This window comes from Scyliorhinus torazame, chromosome 24 (genome assembly GCF_047496885.1).
Source record: "Scyliorhinus torazame isolate Kashiwa2021f chromosome 24, sScyTor2.1, whole genome shotgun sequence".
In the NCBI taxonomy this organism is placed as follows: Eukaryota; Metazoa; Chordata; class Chondrichthyes; order Carcharhiniformes; family Scyliorhinidae; genus Scyliorhinus; species Scyliorhinus torazame.
The window spans coordinates 6172863-6192827 of record NC_092730.1 but is presented as its reverse complement, the minus strand read 5'-3'; the positions used below and the strand labels follow the sequence as shown (position 1 = coordinate 6192827).

Below are 19965 nucleotides of genomic sequence, written 5' to 3'. Positions count from 1 at the left end.
TGTGAGACGCCACGGGAAGTTGCACTCTGTTAAGGATGCAGCATAAACGTTGCTGCTCTCCCCCCATGGCACCACACTCCAGCTTCCACATCAAGCAACAGTCCCCACCACGTGTGTACATGTGTGTGCACGTGAGTGTGCGCGAGCTTGCGTGCAAAGCACATACACCAGGCGGCAGAACCGTTAATGTGCCGTCTTCTTAGCTTCCAGGTGAACATTCAGATCCCAATGAAAGCACATTGAGCAGATGTTTCAATCAAAAACATCTCCTCCGCCTGCTCTCCCCGCTCACGCCAATGCCATGCTGGATCCTGGCCTGCTGCTGAGTAAGAAATCCTGTGCCCCATTTGTTATGAAAATAGAAGAGCACAAAATATTGAGGGGTGATTTAATGGAGGTGTTAAAAATGACTGAAGGAGTTGATCGATTCCAGCCAACTCCTCTGGTAGGGGAGGGGCAGGTAGAATCCTGCACGGGGATCAATCGAAATGCCCAAGCTGAGACTGACAGAATTTTGTTGGGTTAACATACGGGCGGCAGGGCAGCACAGTGGTTAGCACTGTTGCTTCACAGCTCCAGGGACCCTGGTTCGATTCCCGGCTTGGGTCTATGTGGAGTCTGCACGTTCTCCCCGTGTCCGCGTGGGGTTCCTCCGGGCGCTCCGGTTTCCTCCCACAAGTCCCGAGAGACGTGCTTGTTAGGTGAATTGGACATTCTGAATTCTCACTCTGTGTACCCGAACAGGCGCCGGAATGTGGCGACTAGGGGCTTCCCACAGTAACTTTATTGCAGTGTTAATGTAAGCCTGTTTGTGACACTAATAGAAATGATTATTGCTGAGGGTTATGGAACCAAAGCAAGTGACAAGTAAACGGGCTGAAGGCAGATCAGCCCCGACCACGATCTAAACGGATGGAGGAAGAGGCTCACGGGGCTGAATGAATGGTCTCCTCCCATGGAAGGAGTTTAATAGGGATAGGTCGATCGGCCGTCTTCTGTGGCTGCAAGATTCGATGAACCCTTCCCAAATCTCGACAATCAATTCCTCCGTATCACGAGACGACAGGTAGAGTGGAAAAAAAACAACTTTAATTCGTTTTTTTTTTTTACAAAAAAAAATAATAATCTCGCGTCCAGTTTCATCTCAAAACCTCCGGACTGCGCAGCCCGAGAGAGAAAGAAAAACGCCTTGGGAACTTTCCGATGCATAGTAACCAAACTGGAGGAAGGAGAAAGCCCTTCCTCGGGAAGTCCTTGGGCAAAAGCACGAGTTTAAAAAGCAGGAAGAAAATTTAAAAAAAAAAGCACACAAAATGTCATCACCATGTATCAATAATCCTGATATCTAACTGGTCAATTCTCACCGTCAACTCAGTATTCTGTTTTTAAAAAAAATCAATCCAGACGTTCATTATTCAGGGTTTATCATTGGACCCCTACGGGTAAAAAAAAATTGGAAGTGAGGGTGGTGGAGTCAGGGGAAAGGTAATAAAATAAAAGAAAACATCTGGGAATCAGGCAGTATGATTCATATACATTGCTTTACACATTGTGTGTTTATAATGTATTCCCATGGCTGCCACAGCAAGGGGGGGGTAGCCACAGTGAACAGAAAGGGGGCAGGAGGAGGAATATGTGAGAATCTTTTCTGTTTATTTACGAATTCCCTGAAGATTTGAGAAGGGTGTGTGCGTGGGGGTGCACACGCGTGGCGGTAAGGTCGGTAGTCAGTCCGGCAGGACGATGGGCTCCCCTCGGGCGACTGGGCGAGCCGAGCCGGCCAGTTTCACGTCAACTTGCACTGAAGGCCTCCGCGCCGCTCTCCTCATTTCCGATTGGCTCAAAGCTTTCCGAATCATCCTGCAAGCGAGATGGAGAGAAACGGGGGGGGGGTTAGTTCCACATTTTAAACCCCCCCACCCCCCCACCCTAAACCCCGCTTCACCCAAGCTGGGGGGGGGGGGGGGGGGGTGCCGCTGCTATTGCGTGAGGCGGGATTCCTGTAAAATGGCAAGTTTCCTATGTTGAGGGTGGAAAAAGCCAGTGAGGCAGGAAAGGGACACCACTATTTCGGATTAACGGTGACCCTATCACCAGGAGATGGGGAGGCAGAGATTCCCGCTATGGTAGGACTGGACTCCATTCTTTTAATGATTTCCATTCTCCCCACACAGCAGTTCCGCCCATCTATTTCGACAGGTAGAGGTTCTTGTTGGGGAGGTTACGGACTGAAGTCAATATTTTCCCACTTCTGTAGTAGAAAGATTCAACACGCTCGTTCAGACAAAATAACCAGCTTTATTTACAAAGCGACTGCATGCAGTAATGGGTGAAACTTGAAGTCAGACAGCAGTTACTGAAACTTGCTGATTCCTTCTCAAGTTCGCATTTTCACAGAGAATCAGCTCAATATTTATACATTATCATTATCAAGATTGAGTGACAACAGCATAGTCAGGAATTTGATCGGAAATAGAGACGGAAGCAATGTCATAAAACAGACCTTTTATGGTCGCATCACTCATACCATTATCTTGTCCTTGGAGGGAACAGTGAAAGGTTGGAGTAGAATTATTTCTTCCTGAACTTATCTTGTTTTATTCCTCCGGCCCTGGGTTATGCCGAGTTAGTTTTATCGGGAGTTGCCGGGGTCCGGTGCTTTGGAATGGCTCGACCTTCACTGATCTTTTTCAGACTTCAAGTTATGCAGAGTTGGCCTTACCAGTCTTACAGTCTGAAATGGTTAGGTCAGCATTTCTTACAGGGGTCTGGTGAGCTGTGAGCATTCTTTACATGGGCTTGGTGAGCTGGAATGAGTAGTTTCAGTCTATCTGGTATTGTCTCAAACCTTTTGACCAGTCTTCCCATTGACCAGTTTTCCCATCATGCCATTACTTAATTCGCACCATATCACAGGACGTTAGCTGGTCTCTGGTGGAAACCCCAGGGCAGGACGTCCAGGCAACAAGGCAGCCATCAGCAGCACCAGGATATCATCACCTGGACGCTGGGCAACTGGCTTCTCCAGGACTCAATGGGATAGGCAGCTTGGCTACAGAGCACAGAGACCCAAATCAAGCCTGAAAGTACAAACGGAAGCAGGAGGAGGCCATTCGGCCCTTTGAGCCTGCTCCGCCATTCATGCTGACCATGGCTGATCATCGAGTTCAATACCTTGATGATGTGTTCATTCTGAAGGGCGTCTATTGCAGCAATGCCCTGGTGAGCAACGCTCCATTCCCGAAGGGTGTAGGAAAACCCGGGAAGGTCGCCAATCCCGTATCACGGTCAACAAGAACATCACAAATGGGCGAGAGTGTTTTCCAGCCTTGCTGGGAAGGGAGGAGGATGCGGTGCATGCTGGGACAGCAAGTAAATTTAAGGAGGAGTTAGACAGATTTTTAGTCGGTAATGGGTTGAAGGGTTATGGAGAACGGGCAGGACGGTGGAGTTGGGGCCAGTATGGGATCAGCCAGGATCACATTGAGGGTGTTAGCCTCGGGAGGCTAAATTGCCGACTCCCGGTCCTAGGTCGTGTGTTCTAGGGAGGAGACGCTCTGGCTGACTTCGCAATCCAGCTCTTGGCCTGTAGCATTGTGGGTAACAGCTGAGAAACATATTGGCTTTGATAGAATGGCAGAGCAGACTCGATGGGCCGAATGGCCTAAATCTGCTCCTATAGCTTATGAACTTGTGGCTCGTTTTTTGTTTTATAAACACTCCCATATATCCAGAGCATTAATTCTTCAGAAAGGCAGCTATCCACGGCATCCCCAACTCAGAAAGTTGGACTTATTAATGACAGGTGCAATGCCTAAACCAGAAAGTATGGTTATCGCGACATTCAAACGTGGGATGGTGTGAAGGGACTTTGCAGTGTTCCCGTGAGCAGACAGAATATCCTTCATTCGCATGGAGTAGGAGAAGACCATTTAGCCAATCAATATTACCCCCTCCAATCTGGAGTCAGGGCCTTGACAAAACACAATGGGGAGGCAGTGGTGCCGTCGCCAGTAACCGAGAGACCCAGGGTAATGCTCTGGGGGTCTGGGGGAGAATCCCACCACGGCAGACGGAGGTGTGAATTCCATAAAAACCTGGAATCACAGTCCAAACCCACCAGGATCACTCCAATGTCTTCAGGGAAGGAAACCTGCCTCCCTTACCTGGCCTACCTGTGAGCGATCCACAGCAATGTCCTCCGATCGGCAGAGGACGTCGCTCAAATTCAAGGGCAGTTAGGGAGGGGCAACAAATGTTGAACACTGGCACTCAGCAGTTTGGCACAGCAGCGAGCATGTTTTCTTTCAGGGAGAGACAGGTTGGGCAGGATGGGGCGGCAATGGTGATTCAATGTGGACAAGGGGGAGGGAATACACTTTGGGAGGGAAACTGGGAGGTGCGAGTGAACAGAGATCTAGGAATCCAAAATGCATGACTCGCTGAAAGGACATGTGGAGGTGGCCCACACAAGATTGGGTGAAATAACGAGAACTCTGTAACAAGGATAGATTAAGTCTCGGTTAGAGGAGCCTGGACAGTTCTGGACAATGTATTAGAAAGAAACATCCAATTCTGATGCCAGGAATACGCCAGCCAGGGCAAACTACACCAAGGAGGAGAGACTCAACCACCCCGGAGGTAAAGTGCAGGAGAGGTGAATGGGAACAGCAACATACACACACACATGCGCACACACATGTGCACACACATGAGCAAGCACACACGCGCACGCAAGCACACACGCGCACGCAAGCACACACGCGCACGCAAGCACACACGCGCACGCAAGCACACACAGGCAGCTCAGGTAGGAAGCCCACCAACATCTTCTCAAGAACAGTTAGGGATGGGCATTAATTGCTGGCCAGCGATGCCTGCATCCAATAAATGGAGGAAAAGGTCAGAAAGCGATGCAGTGAATATGGAAGTGTTATATTTTCTGTTTGGGTAGCGGTTAGGAGAACGTTCTTCACAATGAGGGCTGTTGTAGCAGGGGTATATCAGTGTCCATTTCAATGCGTTACAGGAAAACTGGATAAAGACACGTCGGGAAGAGTTGGATTGGTTTGTAGTCACTCCGGCAGAGAGCCAGGGGGGATTTGGAACTTCAGCTACAAAGACAGATGGGGAAAGTTGGGACTGTTTTCTCTGGAGACAAGGCAGCTGAGGGGATTTGCTACTTGTACAGAGATATCGTGAGGAGCCTGGTCAGAATAGATCGAGGAAAATTGTTCCTACACCTGAAGCAATACAGAACTGGAGGGCGCAGATTGAAGGTAACTTGTCAAAGAAGAAGTGATAGGAAAAAAGCCCCTTTTGCAGACGGCAAGTGGATAAGGGCTGGATTGCCCTGCCTGACAGTGTGTGCTGGAGGCAGGTTTAATTGAAGCTTTTAAAAGGAAATGAGACTTAATTGAAAAAGCAGAATGCGGAGGGGTGATGAGGAATGGGTGGGACAATGTGGAGGGGTGATGAGGAATGGGTGGGACAATGTGGAGGGGTGATGAGGACAGGGTGGGAGAATGTGGAGGGGTGATGAGGAATGGGTGGGAGATTGTGGAGGGGTGATGAGGAATGGGTGGGACAATGTGGAGGGGTGATGAGGAATGGGTGGGACAATGTGGAGGGGTGATGAGGACTGGGTGGGAGATTGTGGAGGGGTGATGAGGACTGGGTGGGAGAACGTGGAGGGGTGATGAGGAATGGGTGGGACAATGTGGAGGTGTGATGAGGAATGGGTGGGAGATTGTGGAGGGGTGATGAGGAATGGGTGGGAGATTGTGGAGGGGTGATGAGGAATGGGTGGGACAATGTGGAGGGGTGATGAGGAATGGGTGGGACAATGTGGAGGGGTGATGAGGACAGGGTGGGACAATGTGGAGGGGTGATGAGGAATGGGTGGGAGATTGTGGAGGGGTGATGAGGAATGGGTGGGAGAATGTGGAGGGGTGATGAGGAATGGGTGGGACAATGTGGAGGGGTGATGAGGAATGGGTGGGACAATGTGGAGGGGTGATGAGGAATGGGTGGGAGATTGTGGAGGGGTGATCAGGAATGGGTGGGACAATGTGGAGGGGTGATGAGGAATGGGTGGGAGATTGTGGAGGGGTGATGAGGAATGGGTGGGACAATGTGGAGGGGTGATGAGGAATGGGTGGGAGATTGTGGAGGGGTGATGAGGAATGGGTGGGAGATTGTGGAGGGGTGATGAGGAATGGGTGGGACAATGTGGAGGGGTGATGAGGAATGGGTGGGACAATGTGGAGGGGTGATGAGGAATGGGTGGGACAATGTGGAGGGGTGATGAGGAATGGGTGGGAGATTGTGGAGGGGTGATGAGGAATGGGTGGGACAATGTGGAGGGGTGATGAGGAATGGGTGGGACAATGTGGAGGGGTGATGAGGAATGGGTGGGACAATGTGGAGGGGTGATGAGGAATGGGTGGGAGATTGTGGAGGGGTGATGAGGAATGGGTGGGACAATGTGGAGGGGTGATGAGGAATGGGTGGGAGATTGTGGAGGGGTGATGAGGACTGGGTGGGACAATGTGGAGGGGTGATGAGGAATGGGTGGAGAATGTGGAGGGGTGATGAGGAATGGGTGGGAGATTGTGGAGGGGTGATGAGGAATGGGTGGGAGATTGTGGAGGGGTGATGAGGACTGGGTGGAGATTGTGGAGGGGTGATGAGGAATGGGTGGGACAATGTGGAGGGGTGATGAGGACTGGGTGGGAGAATGTGGAGGGGTGATGAGGAATGGGTGGGACAATGTGGAGGGGTGATGAGGAATGGGTGGGAGATTGTGGAGGGGTGATGAGGAATGGGTGGGACAATGTGGAGGGGTGATGAGGACTGGGTGGAGAATGTGGAGGGGTGATGAGGAATGGGTGGGAGAATGTGGAGGGGTGATGAGGACTGGGTGGGACAATGTGGAGGGGTGATGAGGAATGGGTGGGACAATGTGGAGGGGTGATGAGGAATGGGTGGAGAATGTGGAGGGGTGATGAGGAATGGGTGGGACAATGTGGAGGGGTGATGAGGAATGGGTGGAGAATGTGGAGGGGTGATGAGGAATGGGTGGGAGATTGTGGAGGGGTGATGAGGAATGGGTGGGACAATGTGGAGGGGTGATGAGGAATGGGTGGGAGAACGTGGAGGGGTGATGAGGAATGGGTGGGACAATGTGGAGGGGTGATGAGGAATGGGTGGGACAATGTGGAGGGGTGATGAGGAATGGGTGGGACAATGTGGAGGGGTGATGAGGAATGGGTGGGACAATGTGGAGGGGTGATGAGGACTGGGTGGGACAATGTGGAGGGGTGATGAGGAATGGGTGGGACAATGTGGAGGGGTGATGAGGAATGGGTGGGACAATGTGGAGGGGTGATGAGGAATGGGTGGGACAATGTGGAGGGGTGATGAGGAATGGGTGGGAGAATGTGGAGGGGTGATGAGGAATGGGTGGGAGATTGTGGAGGGGTGATGAGGAATGGGTGGGACAATGTGGAGGGGTGATGAGGACAGGGTGGGACAATGTGGAGGTGTGATGAGGAATGGGTGGGAGATTGTGGAGGGGTGATGAGGAATGGGTGGGAGATTGTGGAGGGGTGATGAGGAATGGGTGGGACAATGTGGAGGGGTGATGAGGAGTGGGTGGAGAATGGCACCAAGGTAAACTGCTCATTGGAGAGCTGTCAAAGGCACAATCGGCCAAACAGAACCAGAGAAACCCTGCAGTGCAGAAGGAGGCCACTGACCCTTCACCTAAGCTGCACATCTCTGGACTGTGGGAGGAAACCGGAGCACCCGGAGGAATCCCAGGCACACACGGGGAGAAAGTGCAATCTCTCGAGGCCGGAATTGAACCCAGGTTCCTGGCACAGTGAGACAGCAGAGTTAACCCGGGTCCCTGGCACTGTGAGACAGCAGAGTTAACCCGGATCCCTGGCACTGAGACAGCAGAGTTAACCCGGGTCCCTGGCACTGAGACAGCAGAGTTAACCCGGGTCCCTGGCACTGTGAGACAGCAGTGTTAACCCGGATCCCTGGCACTGAGACAGCAGAGTTAACCCGGGTCCCTGGCACTGAGACAGCAGTGTTAACCCGGATCCCTGGCACTGTGAGACAGCAGTGTTAACCCGGATCCCTGGCACTGAGACAGCAGAGTTAACCCGGGTCCCTGGCACTGTGAGGCAGCAGTGTTAACCCGGGTCCCTGGCACTGTGAGACAGCAGTGTTAACCCGGGTCCCTGGCACTGTGAGGCAGCAGTGTTAACCCGGGTCCCTGGCACTGTGAGACAGCAGTGTTAACCAGGGTCCCTGGCACTGTGAGGCAGCAGTGTTAACCCGGGTCCCTGGCACTGTGAGACAGCAGTGTTAACCCGGGTCCCTGGCACTGTGAGGCAGCAGTGTTATCCCGGGTCCCTGGCACTGTGAGACAGCAGTGTTAACCCGGGTCCCTGGCACTGTGAGGCAGCAGTGTTAACCCGGGTCCCTGGCACTGTGAAACAGCAGTGTTAACCCGGGTCCCTGGCACTGTGAGACAGCAGTGTTAACCCGGGTCCCTGGCTCTGTGAGACAGCAGTGTTAACCCGGGTCCCTGGCTCTGTGAGACAGCAGTGTTAACCCGGGTCCCTGGCACTGTGAGACAGCAGTGTTAACCCGGGTCCCTGGCACTGTGAGACAGCAGCGTTAACCCGGGTCCCTGGCACTGTGAGACAGCAGTGTTAACCCGGGTCCCTGGCACTGTGAGACAGCAGTGTTAACCCGGGTCCCTGGCACTGTGAGACAGCAGTGTTAACCCGGGTCCCTGGCACTGTGAGACAGCAGTGTAAACCCGGGTCCCTGGCTCTGCGGGACAGCAGTGTTAACCCGGGTCCCTGGCACTGTGAGACAGCAGTGTTAACCCGGGTCACTGGCACTGTGAGACAGCAGTGTTAACCCGGGTCCCTGGCACTGTGAGACAGCAGTGTTAACCCGGGTCCCTGGCTCTGTGAGACAGCAGTGTTAACCCGGGTCCCTGGCACTGTGAGACAGCAGTGTTAACCCGGGTCCCTGGCACTGTGAGACAGCAGCGTTAACCCGGGTCCCTGGCACTGTGAGACAGCAGTGCTAACCCGGGTTCCTGCACTGTGAGACAGCAGTGTTAACCCGGGTCCCTGGCACTGTGAGACAGCAGTGTTAACCCGGGTCCCTGGCTCTGTGAGACAGCAGTGTTAACCCGGGTCCCTGGCACTGTGAGACAGCAGTGTTAACCCGGGTCCCTGGCACTGTGAGACAGCAGCGTTAACCCGGGTCCCTGGCACTGTGAGACAGCAGTGTTAACCCGGGTCCCTGGCACTGTGAGACAGCAGTGTTAACCCGGGTCCCTGGCACTGTGAGACAGCAGTGTTAACCCGGGTCCCTGGCACTGTGAGACAGCAGTGTAAACCCGGGTCCCTGGCTCTGCGGGACAGCAGTGTTAACCCGGGTCCCTGGCACTGTGAGACAGCAGTGTTAACCCGGGTCACTGGCACTGTGAGACAGCAGTGTTAACCTGGGTCCCTGGCACTGTGAGACAGCAGTGTTAACCCGGGTCCCTGGCTCTGTGAGACAGCAGTGTTATCCCGGGTCCCTGGCACTGTGAGACAGCAGTGTTAACCCGGGTCACTGGCACTGTGAGACAGCAGTGTTAACCCGGGCCCCTGGCACTGTGAGACAGCAGTGTTAACCCGGGTCCCTGGCACTGTGAGACAGCAGTGTTAACCCGGGTCCCTGGCTCTGTGAGGCAGCAGTGTTAACCCGGGTCCCTGGCACTGTGAGACAGCAGTGTTAACCCGGGTCCCTGGCACTGTGAGACAGCAGTGTTAACCCGGGCCCCTGGCACTGTGAGACAGCAGTGTTAACCCGGGTCCCTGGCACTGTGAGACAGCAGTGTTAACCCGGGTCCCTGACACTGTGAGACTGCAGTGTTATCCCGGGTCCCTGGCTCTGTGAGACAGCAGTGTTAACCCGGGCCCCTGGCACTGTGAGACTGCAGTGTTATCCCGGGTCCCTGGCTCTGTGAGACAGCAGTGTTAACCCGGGCCCCTGGCACTGTGAGACAGCAGTGTTAACCCGGGTCCCTGGCACTGTGAGACTGCAGTGTTATCCCGGGTCCCTGGCTCTGTGAGACAGCAGTGTTAACCCGGGCCCCTGGCACTGTGAGACAGCAGTGTTAACCCGGGTCCCTGGCACTGTGAGACTGCAGTGTTATCCCGGGTCCCTGGCTCTGTGAGACAGCAGTGTTAACCCGGGCCCCTGGCACTGTGAGACAGCAGTGTTAACCCGGGCCCCTGGCACTGTGAGACAGCAGTGTTAACCCGGGTCCCTGGCTCTGTGAGACAGCAGTGTTAACCCGGGTCCCTGGCTCTGTGAGACAGCAGTGTTAACCCGGGCCCCTGGCACTGTGAGACAGCAGTGTTAACCCGGGTCCCTGGCACTGTGAGACTGCAGTGTTATCCCGGGTCCCTGGCTCTGTGAGACAGCAGTGTTAACCCGGGCCCCTGGCACTGTGAGACAGCAGTGTTAACCCGGGTCCCTGGCACTGTGAGACAGCAGTGTTAACCCGGGTCCTAATCTCTTTTGTGACTTTTTAAAAATTGTTTTTATTACACAGGACGCACCCTCCGATATTTTACTGCATTAAAGAAGCTGCATTGACACAAGCTGCTTCTTTCGCTGTTCCCTCTGCAATTGAATTGTTGGTTGCGCTCAGGATTTAGCCTCACGTGGAAGAGTGGGAGACTGATGGTGCAGGGTAGGTGCAAACCTGTTTCAGAACACTGCTGGAGTCATCACAAACCTAGACTGATAGCGTCAGCAACCATCACACTCGCAGCACTGTAACTGGGTTACAACCCGAATCCCTGGGGTCCAGGCTGCTTACGCAATGAGGAGTCACCTGTCCAACACAGAACAACTTGCAAAGAATATCCCCAAATATCTGCACTGCAGGGAGATTGCGCCTTCTAATTTAGAGTACCCAATTTGTGCTTGGTCTACAGGCATGTTACAATGCAGAATAAGGCCATCCAATCCATGATGTATGATCCTGCTCCCGGAAACAGCTACTCAACTATTCCCCCTCCCCCTTTCAAGTATTGATCCAAATCCCTCTGGAACCTGCTTCCACTGCCCAGTGCGGACTGGAACCTGCTTCCACTGCCCAGTGCGGTCTGGAACCTGCTTCCACTGCCCAGTGCGGTCTGGAACCTGCTTCCACTGCCCAGTGCGGTCTGGAACCTGCTTCCACTGCCCAGTGCGGTCTGGAACCTGCTTCCACTGCCCAGTGCGGTCTGGATCACATTCCCCCCTCATCACCTCTCTGTTGTCAACGAACTCAGCTCTGTGTCTTCTCGCCAGCTATCGGACAAAAGTGGGCCAATGACGTGGAGCTCAAGATTAGTTGTGATCTAGCCTAACCTGGACCCCTGGACCAACCGCACTGCAGGCGTTGAGGGGCTGAATGGCCTCCTTTCTGTTCACTGTGGTTGCACAGGGAGTGTTTGCTTTGGCCAAGGATTCTGCTGTTAAAACTGACACTAGTGCACAAACTGCTGCCTACATAACGAAAAGGATGTTAAAACTAGGCTCTAAGGGAGTAACCTTCACAGCGAACGTATCAAGGCAAAACCTACTGGCTGTAAACCTCAGGAACATCTAATAGGTCTGTGTGTGGCTGGGTCAACGAATACTGTTCACCACTGCCCTCCCACCCCTCCCTCGCTCCAATACTGTTCACCACTGCCCTCCCACCCCTCCCTCGCTCCAATACTGTTCACCACTGCCCTCCCACCCCTCCCTCGCTCCAATACTGTTCACCACTGCCCTCCCACCCCTCCCTCGCTCCAATACTGTTCACCACTGCCCTCCCACCCCTCCCTCGCTCCAATACTGTTCACCACTGCCCTCCCACCCCTCCCTCGCTCCAATACTGTTCACCACTGCCCTCCCATCCCTCCCTCGCTCCAATACTGTTCACCACTGCCCTCCCACCCCTCCATCGCTCCAATACTGTTCACCACTGCCCTCCCACCCCTCCCTCGCTCCAATACTGTTCACCACTGCCCTCCCACCCCTCCCTCGCTCCAATACTGTTCACCACTGCCCTGCCACCCCTCCCTCGCTCCAATACTGTTCACCACTGCCCTCCCACCCCTCCCTCGCTCCAATTATTCAATTAACCCATTGTCACGTGCGAGGAAGGAAGCCGAGGATCTTTCCGTTCCATCCGTCTGACTGACTCCCCCGCCCCCTCCCCCCTCTTCTCCTAAGCCCCCTCCCTCCCCCCTCTCCATCTCATGGTACACACCTGGTATGGTCTGTTGCCACGAAGACAATCGGGTCAGGGGCATCTCCGGGGTTCAATTTCTGCCGCTTAAACACTGGCTCAGTGCCACCTCGCTCTGTCTTCGTCCCGGCACAGAAGGGTCTGCCTCTGGCTGAATGGGGGCTAGCCGTCTGCAAGAGTGAGAAGGCATTTCACCAAAATTAAACCTTGCTTTTCTTGCTAATTCTAAAATGGGCAAATTATAAAGACTGTATTAAATAGAGTATTAGCCCAATCAGTACCCACAAACAGAGGCTGCTGTCTGACCAGACACCCGGTGTTACACAGTCTGTGTCTGACCAGACACCCGGTGTTACACAGTCTGTGACTGACCAGACACCCGGTGTTACACAGTCTGCTGTCTGACCAGACACCCGGTGTTACACAGTCTGTGACTGACCAGACACCCGGTGTTACACAGTCTGTGACTGACCAGACACCCGGTGTTACACAGTCTGTGACTGACCAGACACCCGGTGTTACACAGTCTGTGACTGACCAGACACCCGGTGTTACACAGTCTGTGACTGACCAGACACCCGGTGTTACACAGTCTGTGTCTGACCAGACACCCGGTGTTACACAGTCTGTGACTGACCAGACACCCGGTGTTACACAGTCTGCTGTCTGACCAGACACCCGGTGTTACACAGTCTGTGACTGACCAGACACCCGGTGTTACACAGTCTGCTGTCTGACCAGACACCCGGTGTTACACAGTCTGTGACTGACCAGACACCCGGTGTTACACAGTCTGCTGTCTGACCAGACACCCGGTGTTACACAGTCTGTGACTGACCAGACACCCGGTGTTACACAGTCTGCTGTCTGACCAGACACCCGGTGTTACACAGTCTGTGACTGACCAGACACCCGGTGTTACACAGTCTGCTGTCTGACCAGACACCCGGTGTTACACAGTCTGTGACTGACCAGACACCCGGTGTTACACAGTCTGTGACTGACCAGACACCCGGTGTTACACAGTCTGTGACTGACCAGACACCCGGTGTTACACAGTCTGTGACTGACCAGACACCCGGTGTTATACAGTCTGTGTCTGAGCAGACACCCGGTGTTACACAGTCTGCTGTCTGACCAGACACCCGGTGTTACACAGTCTGTGACTGACCAGACACCCGGTGTTACACAGTCTGTGACTGACCAGACACCCGGTGTTACACAGTCTGTGACTGACCAGACACCCGGTGTTACACAGTCTGCTGTCTGACCAGACACCCGGTGTTACACAGTCTGTGACTGACCAGACACCCGGTGTTACACAGTCTGCTGTCTGACCAGACACCCGGTGTTACACAGTCTGTGACTGACCAGACACCCGGTGTTACACAGTCTGTGACTGACCAGACACCCGGTGTTACACAGTCTGTGTCTGACCAGACACCCGGTGTTACACAGTCTGTGACTGACCAGACACCCGGTGTTACACAGTCTGTGTCTGACCAGACACCCGGTGTTACACAGTCTGTGACTGACCAGACACCCGGTGTTACACAGTCTGTGACTGACCAGACACCCGGTGTTACACAGTCTGCTGTCTGACCAGACACCCGGTGTTACACAGTCTGCTGTCTGACCAGACACCCGGTGTTACACAGTCTGTGTCTGACCAGACACCCGGTGTTACACAGTCTGTGACTGACCAGACACCCGGTGTTACACAGTCTGTGTCTGACCAGACACCCGGTGTTACACAGTCTGTGACTGACCAGACACCCGGTGTTACACAGTCTGCTGTCTGACCAGACACCCGGTGTTACACAGTCTGTGTCTGACCAGACACCCGGTGTTACACAGTCTGTGACTGACCAGACACCCGGTGTTACACAGTCTGTGACTGACCAGACACCCGGTGTTACACAGTCTGTGACTGACCAGACACCCGGTGTTACACAGTCTGTGACTGACCAGACACCCGGTGTTACACAGTCTGTGACTGACCAGACACCCGGTGTTACACAGTCTGTGTCTGACCAGACACCCGGTGTTACACAGTCTGTGTCTGACCAGACACCCGGTGTTACACAGTCTGCTGTCTGACCAGACACCCGGTGTTACACAGTCTGCTGTCTGACCAGACACCCGGTGTTACACAGTCTGCTGTCTGACCAGACACCCGGTGTTACACAGTCTGTGTCTGACCAGACACCCGGTGTTACACAGTCTGCTGTCTGACCAGACACCCGGTGTTACACAGTCTGTGACTGACCAGACACCCGGTGTTACACAGTCTGCTGTCTGACCAGACACCCGGTGTTACACAGTCTGTGACTGACCAGACACCCGGTGTTACACAGTCTGTGACTGACCAGACACCCGGTGTTACACAGTCTGTGACTGACCAGACACCCGGTGTTACACAGTCTGTGTCTGACCAGACACCCGGTGTTACACAGTCTGTGTCTGACCAGACACCCGGTGTTACACAGTCTGCTGTCTGACCAGACACCCGGTGTTACACAGTCTGCTGTCTGACCAGACACCCGGTGTTACACAGTCTGTGACTGACCAGACACCCGGTGTTACACAGTCTGTGACTGACCAGACACCCGGTGTTACACAGTCTGTGACTGACCAGACACCCGGTGTTACACAGTCTGTGACTGACCAGACACCCGGTGTTACACAGTCTGCTGTCTGACCAGACACCCGGTGTTACACAGTCTGTGACTGACCAGACACCCGGTGTTACACAGTCTGCTGTCTGACCAGACACCCGGTGTTACACAGTCTGTGTCTGACCAGACACCCGGTGTTACACAGTCTGTGACTGACCAGACACCCGGTGTTACACAGTCTGTGACTGACCAGACACCCGGTGTTACACAGTCTGTGTCTGACCAGACACCCGGTGTTACACAGTCTGCTGTCTGACCAGACACCCGGTGTCACACAGTCTGCTGTCTGACCAGACACCCGGTGTCACACAGTCTGTGACTGACCAGACACCCGGTGTTACACAGTCTGTGACTGACCAGATACCCGGTGTTACACAGTCTGTGTCTGACCAGACACCCGGTGTTACACAGTCTGTGACTGACCAGACACCCGGTGTTACACAATCTGTGACTGACCAGACACCCGGTGTTACACAGTCTGTGACTGACCAGACACCCGGTGTTACACAGTCTGTGACTGACCAGACACCCGGTGTAACACAGTCTGTGACTGACCAGACACCCGGTGTTACACAGTCTGTGTCTGACCAGACACCCGGTGTTACACAGTCTGTGTCTGACCAGACACCCGGTGTTACACAGTCTGTGACTGACCAGACACCCGGTGTTACACAGTCTGTGTCTGACCAGACACCCGGTGTTACACAGTCTGTGTCTGACCAGACACCCGGTGTTACACAGTCTGTGACTGACCAGACACCCGGTGTTACACAGTCTGTGTCTGACCAGACACCCGGTGTTACACAGTCTGCTGTCTGACCAGACACCCAGTGTTACACAGTCTGTGACTGACCAGACACCCGGTGTTACACAGTCTGCTGTCTGACCAGACACCCGGTGTTACACAGTCTGTGACTGACCAGACACCCGGTGTTACACAGTCTGTGTCTGACCAGACACCCGGTGTTACACAGTCTGTGACTGACCAGACACCCGGTGTTACACAGTCTGTGACTGACCAGACACCCGGTGTTACACAGTCTGTGACTGACCAGACACCCGGTGTTACACAGTCTGTGACTGACCAGACACCCGGTGTTACACAGTCTGTGACTGACCAGACACCCGGTGTTACACAGTCTGCTGACTGACCAGACACCCGGTGTTACACAGTCTGCTGTCTGACCAGACACCCGGTGTTACACAGTCTGTGACTCACCAGACACCCGGTGTTACACAGTCTGTGACTGACCAGACACCCGGTGTTACACAGTCTGTGTCTGACCAGACACCCGGTGTTACACAGTCTGTGACTGACCAGACACCCGGTGTTACACAGTCTGTGACTGACCAGACACCCGGTGTTACACAGTCTGTGACTGACCAGACACCCGGTGTTACACAGTCTGTGTCTGACCAGACACCCGGTGTTACACAGTCTGTGACTGACCAGACACCCGGTGTTACACAGTCTGTGACTGACCAGACACCCGGTGTTACACAGTCTGTGTCTGACCAGACACCCGGTGTTACACAGTCTGTGACTGACCAGACACCCGGTGTTACACAGTCTGCTGTCTGACCAGACACCCGGTGTTACACAGTCTGTGACTGACCAGACACCCGGTGTTACACAGTCTGTGACTGACCAGACACCCGGTGTTACACAGTCTGCTGTCTGACCAGACACCCGGTGTTACACAGTCTGTGACTGACCAGACACCCGGTGTTACACAGTCTGTGACTGACCAGACACCCGGTGTTACACAGTCTGCTGTCTGACCAGACACCCGGTGTTACACAGTCTGTGACTGACCAGACACCCGGTGTTACACAGTCTGTGACTGACCAGACACCCGGTGTTACACAGTCTGTGTCTGACCAGACACCCGGTGTTACACAGTCTGTGACTGACCAGACACCCGGTGTTACACAGTCTGCTGTCTGACCAGACACCCGGTGTTACACAGTCTGTGACTGACCAGACACCCGGTGTTACACAGTCTGTGACTGACCAGACACCCGGTGTTACACAGTCTGTGACTGACCAGACACCCGGTGTTACACAGTCTGTGACTGACCAGACACCTGGTGTTACACAGTCTGTGACTGACCAGACACCCGGTGTTACACAGTCTGTGACTGACCAGACACCCGGTGTTACACAGTCTGTGACTGACCAGACACCCGGTGTTACACAGTCTGTGACTGACCAGACACCCGGTGTTACACAGTCTGTGTCTGACCAGACACCCGGTGTTACACAGTCTGTGTCTGACCAGACACCCGGTGTTACACAGTCTGTGTCTGACCAGACACCCGGTGTTACACAGTCTGTGACTGACCAGACACCCGGTGTTACACAGTCTGTGTCTGACCAGACACCCGGTGTTACACAGTCTGTGACTGACCAGACACCCGGTGTTACACAGTCTGTGACTGACCAGACACCCGGTGTTACACAGTCTGTGACTGACCAGACACCCGGTGTTACACAGTCTGCTGTCTGACCAGACACCCGGTGTTACACAGTCTGTGACTGACCAGACACCCGGTGTTACACAGTCTGTGACTGACCAGACACCCGGTGTTACACAGTCTGTGACTGACCAGACACCCGGTGTTACACAGTCTGTGACTGACCAGACACCCGGTGTTACACAGTCTGTGACTGACCAGACACCCGGTGTTACACAGTCTGTGTCTGACCAGACACCCGGTGTTACACAGTCTGCTGTCTGACCAGACACCCGGTGTTACACAGTCTGTGTCTGACCAGACACCCGGTGTTACACAGTCTGTGTCTGACCAGACACCCGGTGTTACACAGTCTGTGACTGACCAGACACCCGGTGTTACACAGTCTGTGACTGACCAGACACCCGGTGTTACACAGTCTGTGTCTGACCAGACACCCGGTGTTACACAGTCTGTGACTGACCAGACACCCGGTGTTACACAGTCTGCTGTCTGACCAGACACCCGGTGTTACACAGTCTGTGACTGACCAGACACCCGGTGTTACACAGTCTGTGACTGACCAGACACCCGGTGTTACACAGTCTGTGACTGACCAGACACCCGGTGTTACACAGTCTGTGACTGACCAGACACCCGGTGTTACACAGTCTGTGTCTGACCAGACACCCGGTGTTACACAGTCTGTGTCTGACCAGACACCCGGTGTTACACAGTCTGCTGTCTGACCAGACACCCAGTGTTACACAGTCTGCTGTCTGACCAGACACCCGGTGTTACACAGTCTGTGACTGACCAGACACCCGGTGTTACAGTCTGCTGTCTGACCAGACACCCGGTGTTACACAGTCTGTGACTGACCAGACACCCGGTGTTACACAGTCTGTGTCTGACCAGACACCCAGTGTTACACAGTCTGCTGTCTGACCAGACACCCAGTGTTACACAGTCTGCTGTCTGACCAGACACCCGGTGTTACACAGTCTGTGACTGACCAGACACCCGGTGTTACACAGTCTGTGACTGACCAGACACCCGGTGTTACACAGTCTGTGACTGACCAGACACCCGGTGTTACACAGTCTGTGACTGACCAGACACCCGGTGTTACACAGTCTGTGACTGACCAGACACCCGGTGTTACACAGTCTGTGACTGACCAGACACCCGGTGTTACACAGTCTGTGACTGACCAGACACCCGGTGTTACACAGTCTGTGTCTGACCAGACACCCGGTGTTACACAGTCTGCTGTCTGACCAGACACCCGGTGTTACACAGTCTGTGTCTGACCAGACACCCGGTGTTACACAGTCTGTGTCTGACCAGACACCCGGTGTTACACAGTCTGTGTCTGACCAGACACCCGGTGTTACACAGTCTGTGACTGACCAGACACCCGGTGTTACACAGTCTGTGACTGACCAGACACCCGGTGTTACACAGTCTGTGACTGACCAGACACCCGGTGTTACACAGTCTGTGACTGACCAGACACCCGGTGTTACACAGTCTGCTGTCTGACCAGACACCCGGTGTTACACAGTCTGCTGTCTGACCAGACACCCAGTGTTACACAGTCTGTGTCTGACCAGACACCCGGTGTTACACAGTCTGTGTCTGACCAGACACCCGGTGTTACACAGTCTGTGACTGACCAGACACCCGGTGTTACACAGTCTGTGACTGACCAGACACCCGGTGTTACACAGTCTGTGACTGACCAGACACCCGGTGTTACACAGTCTGCTGTCTGACCAGACACCCGGTGTTACACAGTCTGTGACTGACCAGACACCCGGTGTTACACAGTCTGTGACTGACCAGACACCCGGTGTTACACAGTCTGTGACTGACCAGACACCCGGTGTTACACAGTCTGTGACTGACCAGACACCCGGTGTTACACAGTCTGTGACTGACCAGACACCCGGTGTTACACAGTCTGCTGTCTGACCAGACACCCGGTGTTACACAGTCTGCTGTCTGACCAGACACCCGGTGTTACACAGTCTGCTGTCTGACCAGACACCCGGTGTTACACAGTCTGTGACTGACCAGACACCCGGTGTTACACAGTCTGTGACTGACCAGACACCCGGTGTTACACAGTCTGTGACTGACCAGACACCCGGTGTTACACTGTCTGTGACTGACCAGACACCCTGTGTTACACAGTCTGTGACTGACCAGACACCCGGTGTTACACAGTCTGTGTCTGACCAGACACCCGGTGTTACACAGTCTGCTGTCTGACCAGACACCCGGTGTTACACAGTCTGCTGTCTGACCAGACACCCGGTGTTACACAGTCTGTGACTGACCAGACACCCGGTGTTACACAGTCTGTGACTGACCAGACACCCGGTGTTACACAGTCTGCTGTCTGACCAGACACCCGGTGTTACACAGTCTGTGACTGACCAGACACCCGGTGTTACACAGTCTGTGACTGACCAGACACCCGGTGTTACACAGTCTGTGACTGACCAGACA

At 54.1% G+C, this 19965-nt stretch overlaps 1 protein-coding gene across 1 annotated transcript in view; it reads right to left on the bottom strand.

Moving 5' to 3' along the window:
* Window positions 1-1067: 1067 nt before the first annotated feature.
* Window positions 1068-19965, bottom strand: part of LOC140399838 (metastasis-associated protein MTA2-like) — a 109972-nt gene continuing 91074 nt past the window's right edge. The window contains 2 exon segments of the mRNA XM_072489292.1: window positions 1068-1860; window positions 12335-12483. Of these exon segments, the coding sequence (XP_072345393.1) occupies window positions 1728-1860; window positions 12335-12483 (282 nt within the window). The 3' untranslated portion in view covers window positions 1068-1727.